This window comes from Podarcis bocagei (assembly GCF_964188305.1).
Source record: "Podarcis bocagei genome assembly, chromosome: 3".
Taxonomy (NCBI): domain Eukaryota; kingdom Metazoa; phylum Chordata; class Lepidosauria; order Squamata; family Lacertidae; genus Podarcis; species Podarcis bocagei.
The window spans coordinates 4,593,112-4,619,892 of NC_138127.1; the positions used below are offsets into that span (position 1 = coordinate 4,593,112).

The 26,781-nt window shown below is 44.1% G+C and overlaps 1 protein-coding gene across 2 annotated transcripts in view; it reads right to left on the reverse strand.

The window, feature by feature from the left end:
• LDAH (lipid droplet associated hydrolase) overlaps nucleotides 1–26,781 on the reverse strand; it is a 95,165-nt gene that overhangs the window by 29,941 nt on the left and 38,443 nt on the right. For both annotated transcript variants that reach the window (XM_081189201.1, XM_081189202.1), the window contains one exon: nucleotides 4,753–4,990. In XM_081189201.1, coding sequence (XP_081045327.1) covers nucleotides 4,753–4,990 — 238 coding nt within the window. The remainder of the gene's footprint in view (nucleotides 1–4,752; nucleotides 4,991–26,781) is intronic.

Genomic DNA, 26,781 nt, shown 5'->3' on the forward strand with positions numbered 1-26,781 from the left:
ATGGCCCTAACAAAGTTTGTTCCCATTTTCTTTCCCCGTACAAATTCACAGAGGTAAAGTGGAGTTAGAATAGGCAAGATTGCCGACCAAGATACTGTCAGTTATTGCTAATCCGAAGCATATGCTACGGGCCACGCCACTTCCTAGATTACTTACCTATACAGGAAGGTCTAAGAGCTTGTTGCTATATAAAACTTTTTCCCTCTCAAAGTCTTAATGTTTGTGGGCATTTCCTTTGAACTCAGTCAACCACAATGATTCATTTCCAGCGAAGGCCACTCATTGAAATCAATGAGTACTTAATTTTATTTAAAGGCAGCTAGCAAAGTACAGCCAAATAAAACTAGTCACTCTCAATACTGGCTAATTATGTAAAGAGATTTCGAAAGCTGTCAAGAGAGGGGACCAAATCCCAAAATGGTGTAACGCTATTGGAGCCAAAGGAGCTCTTTTGCTGCATTGCAACAGCGAAGTTTCCAGTGCTTCGCCCAAATACCACAGCGTTCTCTCTCCTTGTGCCTGAAATCATTCCCTTGGCCAGAACAAGGCAATTTCTGAGTCCCAAGTTGCTTAAAATAAGGTCTGTCTCTGGCCTGTGAGTCTCACCTGCAACTGTTGGCCCAAAATTGCCACTGAAGAACGTTTACCTGGCCATATAGGCTTTACCTTCTCCTTCCTACAAAATTAATCATTAACCTCGCATAGACTTTTTGCATGAAATACACAAACACACACACACTGTTTTTCTGGGTGTTATACTGGATTGGACGAAGTGAATATTGTTTTTATATAGCGGACAGATGAAGAACTGGGAGTTGTTTATTTTCTGAATCTTATTTTGCTATCTTTCTCTTTTAACCTCTTTTTGACTCTTTTGAAAAAGTTCTTTCTCTCTCCCCCCCATTTCTTTCACCCTTCCCCCCTTTTTGTATTTTTACAGTGGTACCTTGGTCCTCAAACTTAATCCATTCCGGAAGTCTGTTTCAAAACCAAAGCATTCCAAAACCAAAGTATGCTTTCCCATAGAAAATAATGCAAAATGGATTAATCCATTCCAGACTTTTAAAAACAACCCCTAAAACAGCAACTGAACATGAATTTTACTATCTAACGAGACCATTGATCCATAAAATGAAAGCAGTAAACAATGTACTGCAGTCGCAGAATCAATCAGTCAGTAGCTGAACTGGGTTCCACATAGTCACAAAAACAAAACAAAAAAGCCGCAAAAACAAAAATGCAAAATAAATAGCAAAAACAGAGAGACCTCAGCGTAACACTCAAAACGGAAGAGTGGCACTCAAACTGTCAGCATAACACTCAAGACAGAAGTGTGGCACTCAAGAAGGAAGCACAACACTCAAAACGGAGCATGTTTGGCTTCCGAAAAAAGTTTGCAAACCGGAACACTTACTTCCAGGTTTGCAGTGTTTGGGTTCCAAGTTGTTTGAGTACCAAGGCATTTGAGAACCAAGGTACCACTGTATTGTATTTAGATAAAAGTCTTGGTTTGGTTAAAATAAAGGAAAATATATTAAGTTTTGTATTTTTCTCTATAAACTTTAATAAAATTTATTTTAAAAATAAATTAAACAAGGGGCATTGAAAAAGACAATTCTGCTCCACATGTCTCAATTTCACTTGAGCAGTAAGTCTGCATGCATTCTGCTCTGCCAATCCAAATGGGGTCTTTCTGAATGCATGTTTTTTCCTCTGCCACCCCAATTGACGATGTAACACTATCTGATGATGTTTGAGACACAACTGCCATATCTTTATTATAAAGCCAAGTTGGGCGTGCCTTTTCTGGTTTCTCTATTATTGACTGTTATGAAGTTTTCAAGTATGAAAACTGCTCAAATGTATTTTCCAAATAACAACAAGAATTGATTGGCTTTTGCGAATAACATGTTTGCATACACTCTGTGGTACAAGAAGAGGTGTGTCCATATAGGTGACATATAGGTATTTCATATAGGTGACAAAGAACACTAGATAATTATCCTAAGTGGCCTAAGCTATAGCTTTCAACAGATTTAACTGCGACAAAACAATCAGTAAGGGTTAGAGGAAAAATATGAATGAGGAAGGAAAAAGGTGTGTGAAGTTCTTTGGAACAGACATAGTAAATGTATGAAAAATAAAATATAAAGGAATCTTCTAGCTTAGTATTTGAAAAATAAGCAAACCAATCTTCACACACACACACACGGATTCCATCTAAGTTTCTATTTTTGCACTTCCCCTAAAAATCACATCTTTGTTTATGTCTAAATTCTCTAGCGGCCAGTCATAAATCTCCAAAGTAGTGGTAATGGAGATTTCTAATGACATATTATCAATCTATTCAATAGAAAACCAAAGACTCTGGAAAGCCCAGTATGTAGCTGAAATAACTCCTAGGATCTGTGTTTTATCCTCTGAATTAACTGATTTTAACAAATAGATGGCTTGTTCTACAACTGTCCATAGTACTGGTAAGGTGATTAGTGCAGGTGGAAGACACCAGCCTAGTTTGCAGGTAAAGGTAAAGGACCCTGGGTGGTTAAGTCCAGTCAAAGGCAACTATGGTGTTGTGGCGCTCATCTTGCTTTCAGGCTGAGGGAGCCAGCGTTTGTCCACAGACAACTTTCCGGGTCATATGGCCAGCAAAACTAAACCACTTCTGGCACAACGAGACACTGCGACAAGCATCAGAGTGCACGGGAACCGTATTTTTTGCTCTATAAGACTCACTTTTTCCCTCCTAAAAAGTAAGGGGAAATGTGTGTGCATCTTATGGAGCAAATGCAGGCTGTGCAGCTATCCCAGAAGCCAGAACAGCAAGAGGGATTGCTGCTTTCACTGCATAGCGATCCCTCTTGCTGTTCTGGCTTCTGAGATTCAGAATATTTTTTTCCTCCTCCAAAAACTAGGTGCGTCTTATGGTCTGGTGCCTCTTATAGAGCGAAAAATACGGTATTTAGCTACTTGCATAAGCGTGCTTTTGAACCGCTAGGTTGGCAGGAGCTGGGACAGAGCAATGGGAGCTCACTCTGTCGCGGGGATTCGAACTGCCAACCTTCTGATCAGCAATCCCAAGAGGCCCAGTGGTTTAGACCAGTGTTTCCCAACCTTTTTTGGGCAAAGGCACACTTGTTTGATGAAAAAAATCTCGCGGCACACCACCATTACAGCCCCGTGACGTCAGCGCGCAGCGTCACGCCGGGAGGGACGCACGAAAGTGAAAGTTTTCAATTTTTTTCCCTCCCCCTTGCCGGGGAACCTCCAAGCTTTGGGGGTGGGGGGGGAGGCAGCAAAGCGAGGGACTGAGGGACGGCGGCAGCTGAGGCGGCGGCGGCTGTTGTGGTGGTGGCGGCGATAGCGGGCGGAGGAGGGGGCGGCGGGGCCGAGGTGGCCGGCGGCGGCGGCGGCGGGTGGAGCAGGAGGGCGGCTGAGGCCGGTGAGGGAGTAGGGTTGCCCGGGGCTTGAGGAGCCGTCGCCGGGAGTTGCTGCTGCTGTTGTTGCTGCTGCTGCCCGGACATGCCGGCCTCCTCCTCGTCCGCTGTCTCGCGCTCCTCCCTTTTGCACGCGCTGCCCCGCCGCCGCCCCATTGGCTGGGTCCTGTCAGCTGATCCTGTGTTATTTCCTGTGTGTGTGTGTGAGGGGAGAATGGAGAGAGAAACCTCGGCACCACCACCGCGGAGCCGTGCCCGGCTCGACGCGGATCCTCGCCGCCGCCGCCTCTCACCGCCCGCCTCGCCCGCCTCCCTCCCACGGCACACCAGTCAACGTCTCACGGCACACTAGTGTGCCGCGGAACACCGGTTGGGAAACACTGGTTTAGACCACAACGCCACCCGCTAAGCCAAACCATGGCCAAGTGGGGAGGCAGCAGGAGGCAGGCCCTGGGGAGGTGAGGTGGGCTCCCCGGAGGCAGCGGCAAGGGTGCGGCGTGCTGCAGCGCCAGCAAGTCCCTCGTGCCGGGCCCGTCCTCGCCCATGGATGCAGCCATTTTCCCAGCGCAGTGGGCAGCGGCAGTGGCCAAGGCAGGCAGGCAGGGCCGCTGACTACGTACCGCTAGCCTTTGGGGCGGGGAGGTGGACGGGCAGGCGGGGAGAGGTCTCAGCGGGTGGGCAGGAAGAGGCCCGGGCTGCCCAGGTGGTGCGCTTGCAGTCGGGCGAGGAGGCCGCAAGCAGGAGACGGGGCACACGGGGTCCAGAGCACATGGGTCATCTCTCTCCTCTGCAATCCCCTCCCGGCCCCAGGCAGGCCGGATCCAGCCCGCGAACCATAGTTTGAGGACTCCTGATGTAGTCCAACCCCCTGCAATGCAGGAATATGCAGCTGTCTCATATGGGGATCGAACCTGCAACCTTAGCTTTATCAGCACCATGCTCTACCCTATGGAGCTATCCAGGCAGATCTTGGCTGTGAAAGCAGAAAGCAGGACTGCATGAGGTTTTGTCTAATCCAACAAGGCTCTTCTTAGGTAAACGCTGCAGATCATGGAAAGAACGGCACTCAGAAGGCTATTCTGAAAATCCACGAGTTTTCCCTAAAACAGCAATTTATTCCTTTTTTTTTGAGACAAGGCATTTTCGTTTTTCTTCAATTCTGTACTGAGGAAAACAACCAGAACCACCGCTATACGCTCAAATCCTTAAAAACGTCTTATCACTAGGTTATTGTCCCCTTAACATCCATATCCTTCAAAACAGCATGCTAGACAGGAATATTTAGGGGAAAGTATTACTCGCTGTTTCTACTTACCAACAGAATTGAAACTGAGAAAATCTATAGTAGTCGCTAGTGTAGCGTCATCTAGGTGCAGTACGACAGATGCCAAACGTAACATGAAGTGTTTTATTCTGTCTGGGAGAAACGATGTGAAGTAGGAAAACATGTACAAGGGATAACGAAACCAGGTGAGCAGGGGTGTCATGATCTTGCCTTGTGGGGACTCAGCCATACGTTCCACTGTTGGAAACAGCAGCAGACTGCGGAGAATCTGGAAAGACATGAAAGGGAAAATGGTCAAACAACGTGCGACTCAGAGAAAAGGCAGAATTCGACTAGTTCACACTCCCACTGCGCCAGCTGAATATTCCTGAATGGAAGCTTATTCTGCAATCCTATATACTCTTACCTGGGAGTAAGCACCATTGAGCTCAATGGGACTTACTTCTGAGTAGACATGCACGTCACTGCGCTGTAAAGTAGCAAATATCTCAAACTTCCTCCCTAGAGTCACTAAGGTTTCTTCCAGTCTTGAGATAACAATGGGTCACAGTGCCTCTTTGAGGTCTTAGAAACAAACCCTTCTCAAACTCAATTCACTTTCTCCTGGGAAAATATGTACCCTCTGCAACCAGAAGTCAAGGTAAAGGTAAAGGGACCGCAGACCGTTAGGTCCGGTCATGAACGACTCTGGGGTTGCGGCGCTCATCTCGTTTTACTGGCCGAGGGAGTCGACGTTTGTCCGCATACAGTTTTTCCGGGTCATGTGACCAGCATGACTAAGCCGCTTCTGGCAAACCAGAGCAGCGCACGGAAACACTGTTTATCTTCCCGCCAGAGCAGTACCTATTTATCTACTTTCACTTTGATGTGCTTTTGAACTGCTAGGTTGGCAGGAGCTGGGAACAAACAACGGGAGCTCACCCCGTTGTGGGGATTCGAACTGCCGACCTTCTGATCAGCAAGCCATAGGCTCTGTGGTTTAGATCACAGCGCCACCTGCTTCCCAGAAGTCAAGGTACAAACATGAAAACATCTTTCTTGTCCATGGGGCCACGAGTGCAGATCACCCCTTCGAGGGTTTGAAAAAGGGCTTCCTCCACTATTTTACTGAATTCTCTTTCCTTGATCTAAGCAAAATCCCCTTCTTAAACATAGTAACTCACAATTCTGAAATACAGTCAGAAAAAATAATCATTGTAATGTATTTTTCATTTATTGTTATCATTTTTTTCAATTTGTTCCACAGACTCTTGCCAAATAAGAGCTTCAGAATTCCTAGCTGGTGACAGTCAAAGCTTTGCCCCTGGTAAATCCAGCCAATAGTAGCCTTCCTTACGCCTAAGTAAGCACGACATGCAAATATCGGAGCGAGGGATCGCTTGACCATGTCCATCGGAATGACTTGGGAAAACTGGCAGGCAGGGAAAGGCAATCCATGTTATCAGTGGTTGCTGGTACCAAGGACAGATTGCTCATCAAAGCTTTGGCAGCCACAATCATGCATGTGCACATGGTGTGTTTATGCGTGTCTATTCTATAAGAGCAAACTGTTTTGAATATGAAATAGAAAACATATGTGGGTGTGCAGATCATTTCCCTCTCATCGAAGGGAATGCAAAGCCCTGCTTTTGTTACGAGCTGACTGGCAGGTGGTTGAAAACGCTTGGAGACTGATATGAAATTCTTAACGTTTGCAGATTTCAGAATCTGCACGAATGTTTTGTTTTAGAGTGCCTGGGACCACCCAGCCAGATGGGTGGGGGTATAAATAATAACATTATTCTTATTCTTATTGTTATCTTGGACTCTTCACTTGAGACCACCACCTTGGAGAAATGAACATATTCAGCTTTTGCCCTTTGTTCCTCTCCTGCCCATTCATCAAATGTTGGGTGGCATGTTCTTCATTGAAAATGTAGTTATAAATAATAATGTCAATTACAGTGGTACCTTGGGTTACATACGCTTCAGGTTACATACACTTCAGGTTACAGACTCCACTAACCCAGAAATATTACCTCGGGTCAAGAACTTTGCTTCAGGATGAGAACAGAAATCGTGCTCCGGCGGCACAGCAGCAGCAGGAGGCCCCATTAGCTAAAGTGGTGCTTCAGGTTAAGAACAGGTTCATGTTAAGAATGGACCTCCGGAATGAATTAAGTACTTAACCTGAGGTACCACTGTATACTAAATTTAAAGCTGCTTAAACTTCTATTTTTTTTGGAGGAGAGCTTGGAGAGAGCAGGGTGGGGCTCCAGGATAACAGAAATTCAGTAGGTATTCTGCTTTGTGGTTCAGCTTTCAAACATAAGGTCTTATAATTAGAAAAAATGGAAAACAAAATGGGAAATGTGTGTGCCATATCACGCTTTAGGAGAGAAATATTTTTGAAAGGCTTTCTTCTGTCAGCACAAAGGAGGAGGTCAATTACATCTGAAGAACTCTGTACAACATCCAACACAACACACTGCGTTGATTCTGGATGAAGAAAAATGCATTCTGGAAAGAAAGAAAGAAAGAAAGAAAGAAAGAAAGAAAGAAAGAAAGAAAGAAAGATATTGAGCTCTCCCTTCTCCCCCCTTTAAGACATCCAACAACTGAAGCAGAAGAATACAGTGCTGTACTGATATTAGATTACATTGTGGTTTTATGCAATTAACGTTAGAAGCAGCTCTGTTTCCGAGGCAGATTTTGTCCTCTTCTTGGGCACATCATGGTCTACAGATGGGGGGAATGGCATGCTACACTTACAATTGGGGGAAAACCCAACAGACCTAATCAAAGAAACGAGGACCATCAAACACTGTAAGCAGCTTCAAGAGCCATATTTTCCATGTAGAGTGGTACCTCGGGTTACATACGCTTCAGGTTACAGACTCTGCTAACCCAGAAATAGTACCTCAGGTACTATTGCTTCAGGATGAGAACAGAAATCGTGTTCCGGCAGTGCAGTGGCAGCGGGAGGCCCCATTAGCTAAAGTGGTGCTTCAGGTTAAGAACAGTTTCAGGTTAAGAACGGACCTCCGGAACGAATTAAGTTCTTAACCCGAGGTACCACTGTATCTGGATCGTATCTGGATCTTTAGCCGACTCCTTCCAATCAGAGAAACTTAAATAGAAAACTTATACTTAATCAATAGCTCACAATGCATCTTGAATGACTGAAGTTAAGAGACTCGCGGGCATCCTTTTAACCATGCTCACTGAGAGCCAGTTTGCAGATGATGGAGCTTTTGCACGTCTTCGTCGGGAGGGATTCCATCTAAATGGAAGTGGCAAAGTGAGAATTGCCTTTTTATGTGCCCTCATAGAAGAGGGCAATGAGGAGGAAAGGCTGACGGGCCTCTTAGGTGTGGGCAGAAAGCTAAGTGATTTAAAATAGATAGGCAAGGAAGAAGAAGAAGAAGAAGAAGAAGAAGAAGAGGAGGAGGAGGAGGAGGAGGAGGAGGAGGAGGAGGAGGAGGAGGAGGAGTTTGGATTTGATATCCCCCCTTTCACTCCCTTTAAGGAGTCTCAATGCAGCTAACATTCTCCTTTCCCTTCCTCCCCCACAACAAACACTCTGTGAGGTGAGTGGGGCTGAGAGACTTCAAAGAAGTGTGACTAGCCCAAGGTCACCCAGCAGCTGCATGTGGAGGAGCGGAGACGCAAACCCGGTTCCCCAGATTACGAGACTACCGTTCTTAACCACTACACCACACTGGCTTAACCACTACACCACTGAAATGTGTAACCTCTTTTGCTCTTTAACGGTATATGATGTATCGATAAAACAACAGCTGATGGGAAACGGGAATTGAACATAAGGAATGGATTGTGAATTATAGATGCCATTATAGATGCCATGTTAATTATAGATGCCATATCAAGAAGCAAAGGGGGAAAAACCTGGGATATATCTAGGATGAAGAGTGAAAAGTCAACTTTTTTTTTGGAAAAGCTGCACACGCAAGATGATAAGAAGATAGGAAAGGGAAATTAACATAGAAATAATAAGCAATGATTTAGAACAGATAGGCAGGGGGATGTGTAACCTCTTTAAGTGTATACAATATTGTTTGGTAAATATACAAGTAGGAATGGATAAATCGACAGTTGATAGATAATGGGAGTTGAACATAAGGAATGGATCGTGAATCAGGCATAAATGTGCAATACTAAGCTGTAATGGGGGAAAACCAGGAACGCGTCTAGGACGAAGAGAGAAAAGTCAATTTCTTGTATTAAATTTGATGTAATATGATGTAGCTTGGCATTGATTCATTAAAAAAACTGGAAAAACCAATAAACATCAATAGGCAAAAGAGGTGCAGGCAGAAAGCAAGGGGATGGAAATGCTCAGCGGGGGACAAAAATGGGGGGTTGAGGAGGGTCAGTTGGGGGGGAGAGTGAAAAATGTCACTATTTTCATCTGAGTAATGTTGGAGGGTATGAAAGTATAATCCTGAATTGGCAAGGATATATACGCATGGCTGGGGTACAGGGTCTGTGGGGAGGAATGTAGGTGATTGAGGTCAGGTGGAAATGAAATGCAAAAGGAAAACTGCCAGGACAGCGCTTTTGGATCACATTTAACTTTAAATAGGAATGATAAAATTTCTATGAAAATATTAATATTTAATGCGTTCCATTTAATTATGAATGCAGCCAGCAATCTACCAGCATACATAAATTCTTGAATACGACATAGCTCTTTCTTCCCCTCTTCCAAGGATGTTTCAAAGATGTGAAGAGGCAAGTAACACACCATTGCGTGTTGTCTCATGTGTGGCTTTGACGCTAGGCTTTGCTACGTGTGCTTTGACTATTCAGTGTACAAATGTTTCTCTTAGTACAGTGGTAACTCGGGTTACATACGCTTCAGGTTACATGCGCTTCAGGTTACAGACTCCGCTAACCCAGAAATAGTACCTCGGGTCAAGAACTTTGCTTCAGGATGAGAACAGAAATCGTGCTCCGGCAGCGCGGCAGCAGCAGGAGGCCCCATTAGCTAAAGTGGTGCTTCAGGTTAAGAACAGTTTCAGGTTAAGAACGGACCTCCGGAATGAATTAAGTACTTAACCTGAGGTACCACTGTACAAACGTTTCACTTAGTAATCAATATGTTTTGGACCAAATTTTACACCAATTTACACAAATTACACCAAATTTTAGCTTTCTGACTTTAACAAATGCAGCATAACTATTCTGACCTACAGTGATGCCCAAGTGTCTTTGAAGACATTTCTGTTAATCATAGATGTTATATTTCCATCTCATTGCAGATGAGGTCAGAAGACCATGAGTCTATAAAATATCCTAAGCAGATATTTCAAAACATGATATAGTATTTATTTAATCATGTTCAGAACCCCAAACATTCCTTTAATATTTGCATATTTAGGTCAACCAGTTAACTGCCACTTCTAAACCCCCCAAAGCTTTAAGAAGATTATAGATTACTCTTTCAAACCATTGGCATATTTTGGGGTGGATCTCAGATCTAGCTCTTCATTTTAACATAAGGAATCTATAGCACCACCTATAGCACCACCTACGTTCTTATGAACCAGTGCAGGATCCCTCACGAGATTCTGAGCCCCCCAGAACTTTAAAAGTCATAGTCTAGGCTTGCTCCTGTTGCCCACACTCATTATTAACGTATTTCCACTGACTGAGAGGCTTCCGAGATGCTTCTGCCTTGAACTTGAAGCATGGGAGGTCCCAACAAAAAAAATTATAATTTAGGCAGAATATTTGGACTATTTGATATGTATTTGTATAATGTGGAACATTAAATGTGATTTGATTTGATTGTTAAAATGGGAAACTTAATAAAAATGATTGCAAATAATAATGCTTCTGCCTATCTCCTCTGTTTACCAATCAAAATTATCATTACCAGCAGGTGTCACCCGTGTCTAGCATCTCTCTTCCATAGAAATGGCTTGGGCAGGGCAATAGATTCTACTGACATTTGCCCTTTTTAATCTGTTAGAAGCCATGGAAGAGAAATAAAGCTAGAAGATTATAACTGAGGCGGGGTGGTAGATGAGGAAACTCAACCCACCCTAAGCCCAACAGAACTATGTGTTCTTCCTGCGGGTGTTCATCTTTTGGAGTCTGCAGGGAGAGATTTCCCTCACAGAACACGTTGTAGAAGAAGCAATCTAGCCAGCCTTGTTTCTGGAGGAACCTTTTAAACTTAAGGTAAGGTAAAGGTAAAGGAGACTCTTGAGAGTCCCATGGACTGCAAGAAGATCAAACCTATCCATTCTTAAGGAAATCAGTCTTGAGTGCTCATTGGAAGGACAGATCCTGAAGATGAGGCTCCAATACTTTGGCCACCTCATGAGAAGAGAAGACTCCCTGGAAAAGACCCTGATGTTGGGAAAGATTGAGGGCACAAGGAGAAGGGGATGACAGAGGACGAGATGGTTGGACAGTGTTGTCAAAGCTGCAAACATGAGTTTGACCAAACTGCGGGAGGCAGTGGAAGACAGGAGTGCCTGGCGTGCTCTGGTCCGTGGGGTCATGTAGAGTCGGACATGACTAAACAACAACAACAAAGGTAAAGGACCCCTGGACAGTTAAGTCCAGCCAAAGGCAACTATAGGGTTTCAATGCTCAGCTTGCTTTCAGGCCGAAGGAGCTGGCATTTGTCCACAGACAGCTTTCCAGGTCATGTGGCCAGCATAACTAAACTGCTTATGGTGCAACAGGACACCGTGACAGAAGCCAGAGCGCACGGAAACGCTGTTTACCTTCCCACCACAGCAGTGCCTATTTATCTACTCACACTGGTGTGCTTTCGAACTGCTAAGTTGGCAGGAACTGGGACAGAGCAACGGAAACTCACTCCGTCGAGGGGATTCGAACCACCGACCTTCTGATCGGCAAGCGCAAGAGGAAGTGAGGAGAAAGAGTGTGCATGTTTTTTCTCTCTTCATACTGTGCTTTCTCACTTCTCAGAAAAATGGGACAAACAAGGGAGGTGTTCGTGGTGAGTTCCAGCACCCCTTTTTCTAGAAAAATAGCACTGGGGCAGGGGCAGATTTTCTGTCCACTAACCATATCTCTCAGATGCCAATCTAGAGGCATCGGGACTGAACTTTAGACCTGCCAAATTACCGAGTTCACTGATGAAACTGAAATGCTCCATCAGACACAAGAGCCAAATAGCTTGTTGGCTCACACAACGTCAGCAACAGATTCAACAGTGGTTGAGGTTCACTTCCACTCCTGAGGAGGAAATAACTTTGGAGCTTGCTTTTGCGGAATAACCTGCTTTGAATTATTGGGGCGGGTGTGCACGCACAAACAGTTAATGTAATCAACATCAACCAACAAGAATGTATGACTTGGATTCCATGCTATGTATGTAACTTGCAGTTCCCAATGAACTTCAGACTTTGATCAAATCAGCTGGCAGGAACAGGAAGCAATCCATTATTTTTATAACTGATGACCCCAGAAAGAAAAGCTTTATCCAAATGTAGCGCTTGTAGCTGCTGAGCACTGATCCATATAAAAGAAAAAGCCTCTGCATGTAAAACAAAAAGCATAATTTAAAACAGTGTCTCCCAGACAGTTTTTGGACTAAAGTTCCTATCACTCCTGACCACTGGGTCCTGCTAGCTACGGATGATGGGAGTTGTAGTCCAAAAACAGCTGGATATCCAAGTTTGGGAAAGAGATTTAATATAAGACAGCTTGCATGGGGGGGGGGGAATAACAGTGTGGAAATTTCACAAGCGCTCATAATAGATCACTAGCGATTGCCAACTCTTTGAAGAAACCCATGGAAACCAAAAAAAGTTGTGTCTGTCAGATATAACACTTAATTTTGATATATTTCCATTCACTTCCATGTCCACCAGCTGTGCTGGCAGCAGGAAAGTCCTTATCTGTCAGGTAAAACCTGATGCAATTTTAAAAGCTAATGTAATGATGTATTTAGTGCTAGTTTATGGGCCACTTTTGACTTAACGTATCACACAAATCATCTTTTTGTTTAAGGCACATAGAAACCAGTAGGCAACATCACTAGGATCAAGAGTAAACATTTTATTATGAGAGATGTAACATGAAGGCTTCTATATCATAAAAGAACTCCCACACTGATCCTTTATCAGGTCAAGATTACTGTACATCAAAAGCAAGCTTAAAACCTGACCTTGCCATTTATATAAGCTTGTAATTATATAGACTGGAATACAATTAACCAATCACACCAGTTAGAGAACAAACAAATGACTCCACAATGAATCCAGTCAGTCCCACAAATGCACTGCACATTACTACTACTACTACTACTACTACTACCACAACAACTACTACTACTATTAAAATTTGCATAGCTCCCTATACCCTTAAGTCTCAGGGCAGTTCACAACATAAAATCACAATATAAAACACAAAATACATAATAAAAACAAGAAGACTTCAACAATCCCCATTCCCCAACCCATTTTGAAAGGGCATTGGATGTCCAGCCCAAAGCCTGGTTAAAGAGGAACGTTTTTGCCTGGCGCCTAAAGGTGTATAATGAAGGCACCAGGCGAATCTCCCTGGGGAGAGCATTCCACAGATGAGGAGCCACTGCAGAAAAGGCCCATTCTTATGTTACGACCCTCTGGACCTCTCATGGGAGAGGCGCATGAAGAAGGGCCTCAGAAGATGATCTCAGGGTCCGGGTAGGTTCATATGGAGAGAGGCAGTCATTGAGTTGTTGCGGTCCTTCTGTTCCACAGCCTAACCCTTACCTCCCATGGTCACAGCTACACCAACTATTCCTCACTAACAGATGTTCAAGAGCAGGCTTGAGTAAGGGAAGTAACCTGAAGTTTCATCTCACCCCTTACTAATCCAGTAGTTCAGGTCAACAGGCCTATGGGCCAGTGACCACATCTGCCATCCAGAGTACAGAACGGAGAAGCAAGCCATATACTTACCCTTCCTGAGCAAGGGGTTATCTAATGGACATTAAAGGGCATGCAGCTTCTTCCATGTTAAAGGAACTAGGCACCATGCCATTATTTATTTAGTCTATTCTATTGGGGTCTGGGTGTTTAACTTTCTGTGTGCATTTTTAGTGATAATTTTATTTTTTTATTTGGGTTTCCCAGTATCTAAATTTTATGAAATAAATAAACATGCCGTTATTTCACTGCATATGGAAGACGCATGCCAGGACCATGTGTTGCCAGGTGCATAGTACACAGCAGATTTCACAAAGCTCACAGCAAACCGTTTGAATAACTTTTCTTGTTTTTTACAAATACTCCTTTAATATCAAATTAAACTACTGGCATATCTCAGCGCTTGCTCTCTCTCCTGTGAGCCTTTGAGGCTATAAATTCCTTGTACTCGCTTGTCTTCACTTTTACATGCGATACGAGAAACAAGCTGAATGGTGTCTCTGTGTAAATAAATAAATCAATACCACCCCATAAGCATAAATTGAAAAATTGCATTTGCATCTGGGTCCGTACGCTAGGCTATCAAGACATGTTTATAAACAATAAGTCAGCCCAACTTTACTCTGCCAATGAGTGATGCAAATCTTAATGTGCTCAGAACATGTTCATCCAACTAAAGAAACCTTGTTTGTTTTTCGAAAGCAATCAGCGAAGATTTCCATGCAAAGAGAAACATTTACTACTGTTAAGGCAGGCCAAACCAGTTAACGGACTTAGTCATTCTCAATTATTCACCCCGTCGTTCCCCTTGTGTTTCTAGAAGGTGCAGCTATTTGTTTTTCTTTCAGCCCATCTTTGTATAATATGTAAAACTTAGATTAGATCTCTTGGGATCCCCTTAGGACATACACACCTGTGTTTCAGCAGACCTCTGACAATACATTTGCTACCCTGCGCTAGCATCACTTGAAAGAAAGAAAAAAACATTTGGCACAAAATCAGCTCTCTTGGAATCTGACAGAAAGCCTGAAAGGTTTCCATTCTTATTTCAGTATTAAGTTAAAACGACTATGATTTATTTCACAGAAGAAACAAATCTTCTATTGGAAAGGCTTCCTTGCAAACCACAAATGTGTTTTGTAACTAAACCGAAGGAGATATGCTGCGTTTTGGCATTGCAACCTAGCTTTACTTAGTGATACCGCAGAAACTCGAAATCAGGCAGTTCGTAAGTCGAACTTTGCAGGCTCACAATTCCTAAATGTATGTTGAACCCTGGCTTTATTCCCAGAAACTTTATATATATATTTGTTTTTCAAACCAATATGGGTTTTGAGCTAATGTATATTTTATCTGCCTGTGTGGCACACAAACTCACCATTTTTGTGCATGTTCATTCATATGTTAACTGCTGTAACCCTTTACTTTATGAAGGAAATGGAAAAAGTTGTTTGCACTTGTTCTGTCTCTGCAACCTAAAACACTCCCCTTAAAATCCTATTTCACTGGATGCTGGAACTAGACACCCTCCCATTCACTCCAAACAGAGGAAAGATGCAAAAAGCTGCTCTCTAGGGTAGCTGAGTCAGTAGAGCACGAGTTTCTCAAACTTGGGTTTCCGGCTGTTGTTGGACTACAATGCCCATCATCCCTGGGCACTGCTCCTGCTAGCTAGGGATGATGGGCGTTGTAGTCCAACCACAGCTGGAAACCCAAGCGTCAGAGCCACTGGACTGCGGTGTGGCAGGAGGTTCATCTTGCCTACTGGCGACCTATACAGCAAAGATTCCCTCTGATCCCTTGCGGGTTGTCAGCAGTCATCGAACCTTGGTGATGCAGCACAAGGCATAGGCACAGTGCAGAATAAGCCTGCCATTAAAAATAGGATTAGAAGTCATGCTTTTAACAGCCCGTGTGGAAAAAGAACTGTGTTTTCCTAAAATCTCACAGTAAAGCAAAGTTTGCTTTCCCATCCCAGAGGGCCATGTCACTGCTCTGATTAACAGTCAGAAACAACATTTTGCATTTGGTCAATGTTTGTGGACACGGTCCACGAGCTACAGATAGGCACCCCTCAGAAGAATTTCCTAATTGCAGCCACTAAATTCCTTTTATTCCCCCTGCAGTGAAATTTCACCTTTCCATGAATGCAGTGCTTCAGCAAATGCCAAAGCAACTTTTCAAGGTTCCAACTCGAGCACCTGTAGCAAGATGCTTAATACTCCCCTTGCCTTACGCAAAAGGGAAAACCAAACATGTTCTCTTCACAATGCAATCAAGTGTGGTGGTGTATGTGCTTCTTCACGTAAGCGAGAGAAATGGAGTAACAGGTACTATTATCTACCGGCACCAATAGCAGAACTCGGTACCTAAGTTTAAGTTTGCATCAACATTTGAAATACGCACACAAAAAATTCCATTACAATAAATCTAAGTTTAGAATTAAATATTCAGCTTTATAGCATAGATCCTATTTTTGGGGTTCCCATAGGCATCTGGTCTGGCCGATGAGAAAACAGGATGCACAAAGGAAACAAATCTAACCAGGGCAGAGAGGGTGAAATGGCTGCTGGGTGATACTGATGACCCTGTGACTTATAAGGTGGCTCTCTGTGCCTTGGCAGCTAGGAAGATTAGAAAGAAAGAACTGGATGGGATGGCAGTCAGTTGCAAAGGGGACTCAGAGATGTAATTTGAACATTTGAGAATTGCTTGTTATTCTGTGTAATAAGAAAATTTGGTGGATTTGACCATGGTTTTATTGCATATGTAGTGATTGCTGTTTTGTTTTTTTGTCTTTGGATGATGCCATGCTCTTTGGCAAGAGCAATAAAATTTTATCTCACGGGAACAGGACGCTGGACTAGATGAATCTCTAGTGAAACTCTAAAATTATACTGAGTCCATGAGCCGTGGGCCTGATCCAGCACGTTCCATTCTTATGTTCTGGATAATGGCTGATGGATATGATAAAAGCCAAATCAAACCAGAAGGCCTTGCACTTCTAAGAACCTTTCAAATGAGAAAGTAGGCGTTTTAATGGTAATCCATCAATCAAAACCATTCAAAACATGTTGAGACGCTAAATTGAGATGCTAGAGAATGCCCTGGGTTGAAATGATATATGAGAAAGAAAAAAGAAATCTTTGTGAGATAAGGAAATATTTTAAATATATATTTCATGATCTCTCTGCAGAAAGGGGGAAAAAAGCTTAAATAGGTCTGCACAAATGTCCCCCTTCCCTATCAAGGCCAATTTCCTCCCAGTGTTTCTAACCAACATGCATATAAAGGCCTCAGGTAAAGAGTACATGCATCTTTCATCTGAGGACAACTATACCGAGGACAACATCACCATGAGGAATATTTAAAGTAAATTGGAATCATTCGTTTGCTTTGATTGCATTTTCTCATTTGCCTGAGTTGGCCCGTTGCCTCCTGCACTTGCAAAAACTGCTCTCCAACACCTTGCAAAGCTTCTTGAGCAAGGAACAGGCAAGCAGAAAAATTGTGTGGGATTTCTGCACCCACCTATAAACTAAGCAGATAGGACTGCGATGAGCAGGGAGAAGATATATGCATTAATAAGCTGTCATATTTCCTTCACCCTCCTCCTCTCTGTTGCAGACATTATATATATATATATATAACATTATATATTATATATATATAATGCAGCTAGCCTTTAGTGTCTTTCAATAAGCAAACAATAGACCAGTATGCATCTTACAAGTGCAAAGCTGAAATGATGACTGTCTTCACAAACTTCCCATTGTTCTTCTTTGGCAAGTCTGTCACTTAAGGGTCAAACAAGAGCAAACTCAACTACAGCTCAGGGAAAGGGGAGGTGGTAGCCAAACTCAGGTCAACTGCTCCTCTTGGGAAAACCAGCGTGCAACACACAGCATGCTGTCAACGGAAGAAGAAAACACATTCCTCTGCTATATTGCACAGCACACACAATCAAAGCTTCCAACTGGTCGCTTCTGGGCTATCTATTCTTTGTCTGGGGTCAGAGGTAGGAAAACAGAGAGCCATCTTCTACCGTTGGTCTATCTAGCTCAAGATGGTCTACAGATAAGTAGCCCTTAAGATGTTTCTTGACCCCAGCTCCCATCACCCAGACCACTGGTCATGGCAACTGGGATTGATGGCACTTGGTGTTCAACAACATTCAAGCCAAGTTTGCAGGTTCAATGCCTGTATGAGACAGTTGCATATTTTTGCAGTGGCTCGGACTAGATAATCCTCAGATTGCCTTCCAATTATAAAGTTCTATAATTCTATGATTTGGAGGGTCAAAGGCTCCCTGCTCCTGGTCTACAGGGGGCAGCTCTCCAGCATTTTGGATAGGACTCTTTCACTGCCCTGTTCAGAGATTGCCTGGGATTGAATCTACGGCCTTTTGCTTGCAAATGGTGCATCCTACAATTAAGCCACCCCTCTTCCCATAAACCCAAACAATGGCATTTTACTATGAGGTGAATAATGGGGGCAAGGTCTGTTGTTTTCAAAATGTGTTCCTGGGAAAACCTTGGGAGTCTTGGAAGACTTATCAAACGTTTGGAGCAGCGAAACTAATCCATAGCTGCACAGGTTTTTCAGAGTATGCAAGGCTTTGACCACAGGGTGGGGAGGTAACAGGAAGGTTATGCTTCTGGGAGATCAGTAGTAATAGCACGGGAATATAGTGGTAACCTCTGCCTGCTCCCAAAAGCAAAGTGAAGCCTGCAGTGTATATAAAAGAAGGCAGGAAATAATTGCCAATGGGGTTTGGCCAGAAGGAGGCAGAGAAGGAGCAAAAAAGTGAGAAAGCACCAGAGAGTGCCCTTATTGGGGCTTCTTTTCTCTTTCTAGCCTGCTGGGGCATCAGTACCAACCTCTGTGTATGTGATACAACAGTCGTGTATGGGAGCTTCACACACACGGGAATGTACACTCCTTAACCCCTTTCCCTGAAGACAAAGCTCCATGTGTGTGGCAACCATTCTTAACAATATCTGAAATCCAAGCATCTGGGGTGGCTCAATGCACAAATGAAGAGGTCAGGGGTGGGTGGGTGAGGGAACCTATAGAGATATTTTAAAAAACCAAGCAAAACAAAACCATGTACAGTGGTACCTCAAGTTACAAACGCCTCAGCTTCAGGTTACAAACTCCGCTAACCTGGAAGAGTTACCTCAAGTTGAGAACTTTGCCACAGGATGAGAAAGGAAATCGTGTGCCGGCAGCGCAGCGGCAGCAAGAGGCCCCATTAGCGAAAGCATGCCTCTAGTTAAGAACAGTTTCAGGTTAAGAACGGACCTCCAGAACAAATTAAGTTCGTAACGAGAGGTACCACTGTAAATGAAAGTACCCGGGGCACAGTCAGTTTAATTTTAGAATCTCTTACATATTAAGCCAAGTTATTTTGCAATTCCGTATGCCAGAGGTTTTCAACCCTTTTGAGTTTACGGCACCCTTGACCAAGTATATCCTTTCTGTGTCACTCCTGTGGGGCTCAGGAGCCCAGTTATGTCACCCCTTGCCTGCAGAGCTGGTAGCCTCTCACCCTTTTTTGAACACCCTTCCTTGTGGAGTGTTCCCTCAGCCTCCTCTCCTCTGCCCTCTCCCTGGGAGTCCTCTGGGCAGCCAATGCTGCCGCCCCCACTCTCTGAGCTGCCCCCCATCCCAAAGGGAGGTGCCTCCTCCCACTGCTCCCCATGGGCCTGGGAAGCACCCCCGTGGCCAGCCCCGAAGGCACTATTCGCCTAGGGAGCTTGTAGCCAGGGCTGCTGCAACAAACGGCCGCACAAGCCTTTGGGAGGCAGAGACACAAGAGGGCATCATAGGAGGGAGGGAAGGAAAGAGGGACAGAGGCCAGTGCTGTCTGCAGGACCCCTGACCATCGTTCAAGGCACCCCAGGGTGCCACAACACACTGGTTGAAAACCACTGCCTTATGCCATGGGCAGACTGATCTGATGACCCTGCTCAGTGCTATTTTTCTAAAAAAAGCAGAGATGCCAGAACTCACAATGAATGTCTTCTCTTGTTCGCTTATAATGACAATGGCGCCCAACTGAGAGGTGCCGGGTTCTGGTGGTGGTGGTGGTGGGGAAGGCCCTGACCCTGCTTTCATACCAAAGTTGCCCACTTTTTGAGGGGATTTTACATTCAGAGCTAAGTCCCCCGCTAAAGCGGACAACACCATTCTGTGGAGAAAAGGGCCGGTATTCACAACGGTATGATAATATCAACTGCGAAGGGGTTTATATGTCTTAATCAAAAGCAGCAAAAGATTGGAAGAAGACAGAGTGGGGGGGGGAGGGAGGGATGGTAGTTTATAGGCTGGAAGATGGGCACATAGAAGCTTGTGGTATCACAGTTGCACACCTTAAAACTTTCGGTCACTCTCATTACGGAAGCCCGAGAAAGAAAGAAAACCAACCATCACTTTCCTGTTGGACCTTGAGCCTTTCCATTGCACCCAATGGAAAAGTTTTCACAATACACTTTTGTAAGGGGAACCAATTCAAGGCAAGTTCTCTTTCACACATGCATGCACTCATCCCATACACCACTGCGTTCAGTATACATGGTGCTGAGCATTAATAACGCCACACAACTTCCTGTAGATGGGAGTATTGGCCACCGATTAAGCCCTAAAATCAGCGCCATGTTAAATGGCAAGGAGAGAATGCCTTTGTGCATACAAAGAGTGCCTTCCCCACAAAATGAGCACCCTGTGCAGCCTTTTCCCACTAGCAATTAGAACAAAATTATTCATTTAATACACAGAGAAGCGGGAAGAGAACCATTTCACAACACTAGAAAGTGACACAGCGAAAGACTGAAAAGGACGGGTTTGTTTAGCCTGGGAAAGAGAAAATTGATGCATATATCCAAAAAGCTGCTTTCTGAGTGCTTTTTTGCCGACCTCAGAGCCATACTTAGGTGATCTTGTGTCCCTGGCAGAACCACCCAGATTGCGTCCCCTAGCCACGGATAAATTAGCTCTTCTTTCCACCCCTCCTCCAACCCAGCCCCCCCCATTCAATTCACCCTCTATTTAAAAGCATTTCTTATGAGGCAATAATCAATATTTATATTTATGGACATATTTTAAAGCCGATTTTTGCAGGCCCCCCCATTGCCTGCACCCCTAGCTGACCTGCATAGAAAAACTAAAATCTGATTATTTCAAATAGCAATTTAGGTGGGACACACTTTTGGAGTTGGCGAGTGAGGCAAAGATGCTTGCGAATAAAGCCTCTTTCATTATGTTTAAGAGGAATATGCAATTGTGCCAAAAGGAACAGAAGCATGGGCTCTCAAAAGGAAGATTCATGGAAGAAGTTTCCTCCACTGTGCCACATTATTGTCTCACCTTTCCTTTCCCTCCAAAGACTTCCATGAAATTCAGCAATCAGTGGTCAGTGGTCACTTTGAAACACCCTCACATGGTCCAAAGGGTGTGTGTGTGTGTGTGTAAGAAAAAGTGGTGAGAAACACACCACTGTTACCCAGAAGCAGCAGCAATGGTCAGCCTGCTGCCCAGCTGATGGCAAGAAGCTGAGGAACTGAGCATGGATAGCTGGGAGTTTGGTGCCGATAACTCCAAGGTTGCAGGTTCAATCCCCATAAGGGACAACTGCATATTCCTGCTTTGCAGGGGGTTGGACTATATGATCCTCAGGGGCCTCTCCAACTCTATGATTCTATGATTTGCAACTAAGGCTCTCAATCACAATCTGTTGGTTTGCCCACCAATTTCTAGCAAGTGTAGGTAAAAGGTAAAAGAGCCCCTAGACAGTTAAGTCTGGTGCAAAGGGACACCATGATGGAAGCCAGAATGCATGGAAACACAGTTTACCTTCCCGCCACAGCAGTACCTATTTATCTACTTGTACTGGTGTGCTTTCGAAGGGCTAGCTTGGCAGGAGCTGGGACAGAGCAACAGGAGCTCACCCCGTTGGGGGATTCAAACCACCAACCTTCTGATCGGCAAGCCCAAGAGGCTCAGTGGTTTAGACCACAGCGTCACCCACGTCCCAGCAAGTGCAAGGCTTTGTGATGGATAAGAGTGGGAAACAGGGCTTTCAAAGCCCCCTCTGCTCCGGGGTCATTTCCCTAGCTTCAAGTGTTATGCTTGGAGTCTTTTCCTGCATCTAGAAGACCTTTTTGCTCCTTAACGCCGCTTGTTCAACGAGGCTGCCATTCAAAGGTTCCTCTGGAGAAATCAGTGGACCCTTGTCCTTCCAGGACTTTGCTTCTCTGAGGTTTTGCTGAGCTGAGCAGTTGCAGTTTTTCCTTCAGCTTTAGCTGGCAAGGATCTTGTATTAATCACACTTACTCAACAACCGATTTGGACAGTTCATTATTATCTGGCACGGAGTGATCCTCACATCTGCATCCTGATTAATAATGCAAGATCTGAATTGCTGACATGCTGATCTCAGCTGCTGTCAGATGCATGTGCTCTGGGGTTCATTTCAGGAGACCTACAAGTCAGCAATGTGAATGTTTCCCCCCGTAAGTTCTCAGGTGTTTGCAAAGCACACGAAAATGCAACGAATGTGTAAGTGTGCCTTAAACAGACTGATGACCTAGAAAAGGCGCAATTATATATCATTGAAACCTGAGCCTTATATTTAACATACCCTTATGTTAAGCCTGTACTAACATGAAGAAAACAGCAGAAAGCCACAAAAGCAAATAAATTAATGCATATAGAATTATAGATGGTTGCTAGATTATTGATTATTGCTATGTGGAGAGAGAAAACAGGAGAGGGAGCCTAACAACAGCCGCTCAGAGTGGCTGGGAAAACCCAGGCAGATGGGCGGGGTATAAATAATAAAATCATCATCAGCAATCCCAGACAGCATAGTCAAACGTCAAGTATAATGAGAGTTGCATGGGATGTCTGGGATGTTAAGGGAGGGGTCATGCTCCTTTTGGAGTAGTATGTCCACCTTTGGTCCCCACTGCATCCCACTGAGCTCTCACCTGCGGCTCCTAAGTTGTGGGGAAGCGGCCACACCCTGGGGACAGCTTCAACTGGCTGGCTAAATCAGCTGAGGGTAGCCGATGGGTCTCAAACCCTCAGTGAGTTAGGGACCTCCCCTGCATACAAAGACAGGCTCGGGTGGATTGTGAGGATGAGACCAAGGGTGGGTCCAACAGTCAAGAAGGCGGTTTCTGCAGGTGCTATAGGGGGAAGTGAGGGGCAGATGGGGCTCATCAACCTGGGAAGGTAGCCCATCTAGGAGAAGGAAAACTGTGATCCTAAACCTTCCCTGCCTTACGGGATATCTTTGGGAGAAGAGAAGGCCAAGGAGTGAACCCTGAACAAATCTGAAGTGGAGTCCCTAAGGCGGTCGGATGGTACCTCCTTAAGGCAATTCCTGCAGCCAAGCCAGTGCCAAACACATTGCTCTGCTTCCCTTTGGACCACATCAGCAAGGCTGTCGTCTGGACAGGCCAGGACCTCCATCCACACTGCCCAGGCTTGCACCCCAGGGAGGTCACTTCAGTGCTGCTAACATAGTGGTTTGTCTTCACCCCTGGAAGTGCACTCCATTGTCTCATGAGACAGATGGCTGCCTAAAATGTGGAGGCAAAAAACAATATAAGCCAGGAGTGGGAGCCCAACAATATCCAGAAGGTCCACAAGTCCCATCAAGCATAGTCAATCATCAGAGATAAGGGGAGTTGAAGCCCAATATGCTTAGTGTGGGAGGGTTGATATCCCCACTAAGCCCACTTGGCCATGAAACTACTGGGTGACCTTGGGCTAGTCAGTACCTCTCAGCTTAACCGACCACACAGGGATTAAATGAGGAAGGGGAGAACCATGTCCCCTTGAACTCCTTGGAGAAAAAGGTGGGATATAAATGCAATAAACAAACAAATAAGCAATCGGAAGATACCCCATCGGCTATCCTGATATAAATCGAATATCCAGATAAATGAATTCCCTCTTGCCTAAGTAATATTATAACCAATGTTGTAATAATCTCATCCATGTCACTAAAACACAGCACAACACAACACAAAGTGGTTGTTAAACAGATTGCTTAATGAATTCTGCTTACTACTATTTATTTTACCAGTCATTTGGATTCTAATTCTTCATTTCCCCTTCAGTGTAATGTTGCGCTTGGACTACTGCAGCGGAATAACAGACTTTTACTTTTATGTTCTATTTTGGTATGTTTTGCTATTTTAATGTCATGTAACTTCCTAGAAGTGTTTTAAGTGGGTTTTAAAAAAAATCTCACTCTGTAGATTTTTTTTTTTTTAAAAAAAGCACCCAGATGAATCACAAGTAATATTTTATTGAAAAAAAATTGAGAGGGCCAATCCCCTTCACTGAGGTGCTTTAGCTATTTCTAAAAGTGTTTGCCCTTTTTATTAGGCTTTACAATTACTGCAAATTTTAAAATGCAGATATTTCCAAAAGCTGTAGTGATATTCTTTTTACCATGCATTTTTTTTTTTTTTTGCCTGACTGAGCTGAAATACAAAGAAGTGATAAAGGGTATTTGCTAGATTCCAGTGAAATCAGTGAGACAGAGGCTCACTCCCAACTCATTTGGTGAACCACAATCTAATTGTTTTTGATTTACAGGATGTAAAATAAGTAAAGCCTCTGATAAAATTCCTGTTTTAAGAGTTTTGCTTTAATTGGACCCTGTAGAATATCAAGACCAAACTTGATAGCCTTTAAAGATATGAGAACAGAATAAATATATTCTGTGAGAGTAGCTTGGAGAAGAATAAAGTAATAGACCCAGTCAATAACATCTGTCTCACAATGCTAAAAGTCATCTTCAGTTATCTATAAATAAATGCTAGCTCACAGGTGGTCAATCTGCTCCAACATCTGTGACTCTTCTGGTTGATTGAACTCCACTGCCCTGGGCTGTAAAGTTAAAAAGAACCTCAAAAGCTAGAAAATGTTTTCTATCAGTTTCAAGTGGGATTTAGCCACTTCAAACCTCCTTTCAGCATTCCTTTGTGTCTCAAGAACTAGCATATGTCCAAACCAAGAGTTGAATTTGTTATTGCAAATGGTGATAAAAACCTCACATAATCTTCTGCTTATTTGTCTATGGGTCAGGTCCACCCATTCAGCCCGTCAACTTCCACTTGTGCAACCGGATTCCCCCCTCCCTCTCTCCCTGCACCCCCAATTTGGCTGGGAGCATCCAGGAAAAACCCCAGAACAGCACATCCGTGTGGGGTGGAATCATTTCATCTGGCAAGCTGAAATGCTTCAGCTGATGGAAAATATAGAAAAACACAAGGTTCAGTTCCATCCAGTGACATAGCATGGGTTGCCAGCAGTCGGGGCAAGGCAAATATCCTCAGCACCACCTGCTGGTAGGCTGGAACGAAGGGGCAATAGCTTGGCGGCCTACCTGAGTGGCAGCCACGGCATCCCGTAAGTGTAGAGTACAGTGGAGAGCAGGATGGGGGATTGGCCGGGGGTGGGTATCTTTCTAAAGCCCATGCAGAGGGCACCCTAGCAACCGGTCGCCACCAAAATCTGCTCCTCAATTCGCTCACACAAACACTGGGAGATTTTCTGTGTGAGAGGGAAGGTGTACTACTTTTTATTGAATTATCACTACCTTTTCTTTTCCCTTTTGAAATTTTGAGCCAAGGCAACTAGCGCTGTGGCCCTGCCCACACTATGTGGGGGAGCCAGTGTGGTGTAGTGGTTAAGAGCGGTAGACTCGTAATCTGGGGAACCGGGTTCGCGTCTCCGCTCCTCCACATGCAGCTGCTGGGTGACCTTGGGCTAGTCACACTTCTCTGAAGTCTCTCAGCCCCACTCACCTCACAAGGTGAGGAAGGGAAAGGAGAATATTGGCTGCTTTGAGACTCCTTTGGGTAGTGAGAAAGCGGGATATCAAATCCAAACTCTTCTTCTATGCCACTGATTCCATCTGATGCTGCTACAGTGTTATCTTATTGAAATCTCGAGGGCAGGATACACAATAGTTACAGAATTCTTTTGTGCCTGAAGAAATTCTTCACTGAAGAATTTTATTTGCTTGCCAAATAGTTTAGTGATTTTTCTGCCATGGCTCTAAAATAATTCCCACTGTCATAACTAAGTTTTCAGACTAAGTCAAATATACATTACTTAAGCCAAGCAAATTAAACAGAGGCTGCAATCTTTCACTTAACTTAGTAGGAAATTTGATTGACTGAAATGGGATGTACTGTTGCAGGATAACAGGAAAAGGTGAATAAAATTAATTCATGCAACATACAAATATAGTTTGAAACCAGCAAGCATGTGCAACAGAATAAAAGACAAAATAAAAAACCCAATAAAGCTAAAACAGAATGAAATAATTCCAGATATCATGTATAATTAAAATGCACTCCTTTGTGGAATTGAAACATACCTCTATTAATAGAGCAGGGTCTCTCCAGAAGATCTGAAGACATGGGGAGGCTGGTTGAAGTTTATACCCTCCAAGGCTAGATACCATAGATTTTCACAGCAAAATATGTATAGGGCATTCACCTACTGAGGTTAAATGGTGAGGAGCTTTGTGTTTTACTGTTGACGTAGTCAAATAATCCAAATTTTCAAAAGTACATTGCTGATGCTAGATAGCTTTCTTGGTAAAGTTTCTAAATACAGTGGTACCTCGGGTTACATACGCTTCAGGTTACATATGCTTCAGGTTACAGACTCCGCTAACCCAGAAATAGTGCTTCAGGTTAAGAACTTTGCTTCAGGATGAGAACAGAATTCATGCTCCGGCGGCGGGGTGGCAGCAGGAGGCCCCATTAGCTAAAGTGGTGCTTCAGGTTAAGAACAGTTTCAGGTTAAGAACAGACCTCCAGAACGAATTAAGTACATAACCAGAGGTACTACTGTATCCTCATTCAAAGCCAAGTCCTAGTGTAGCTGTAGATGAACCAAACCTGGATTAGACACACTATCTTTAACACTGTGATTCGTGGGCAAATATTAGACAGGGGAAACTCAAGATGGATTTTCTCTCAATCTCCTAAGTGAATTATAGAGGCGAAGCAAAAAACCGACAACCTGCTTCAGTGAATTGGCGCCACTCGGGAACTGCCAGTGTATTTCTCAATAGATCTTCAAGCAGACTTGAAGCCCAACAAGCTGACAAGAAGCCCTAGTC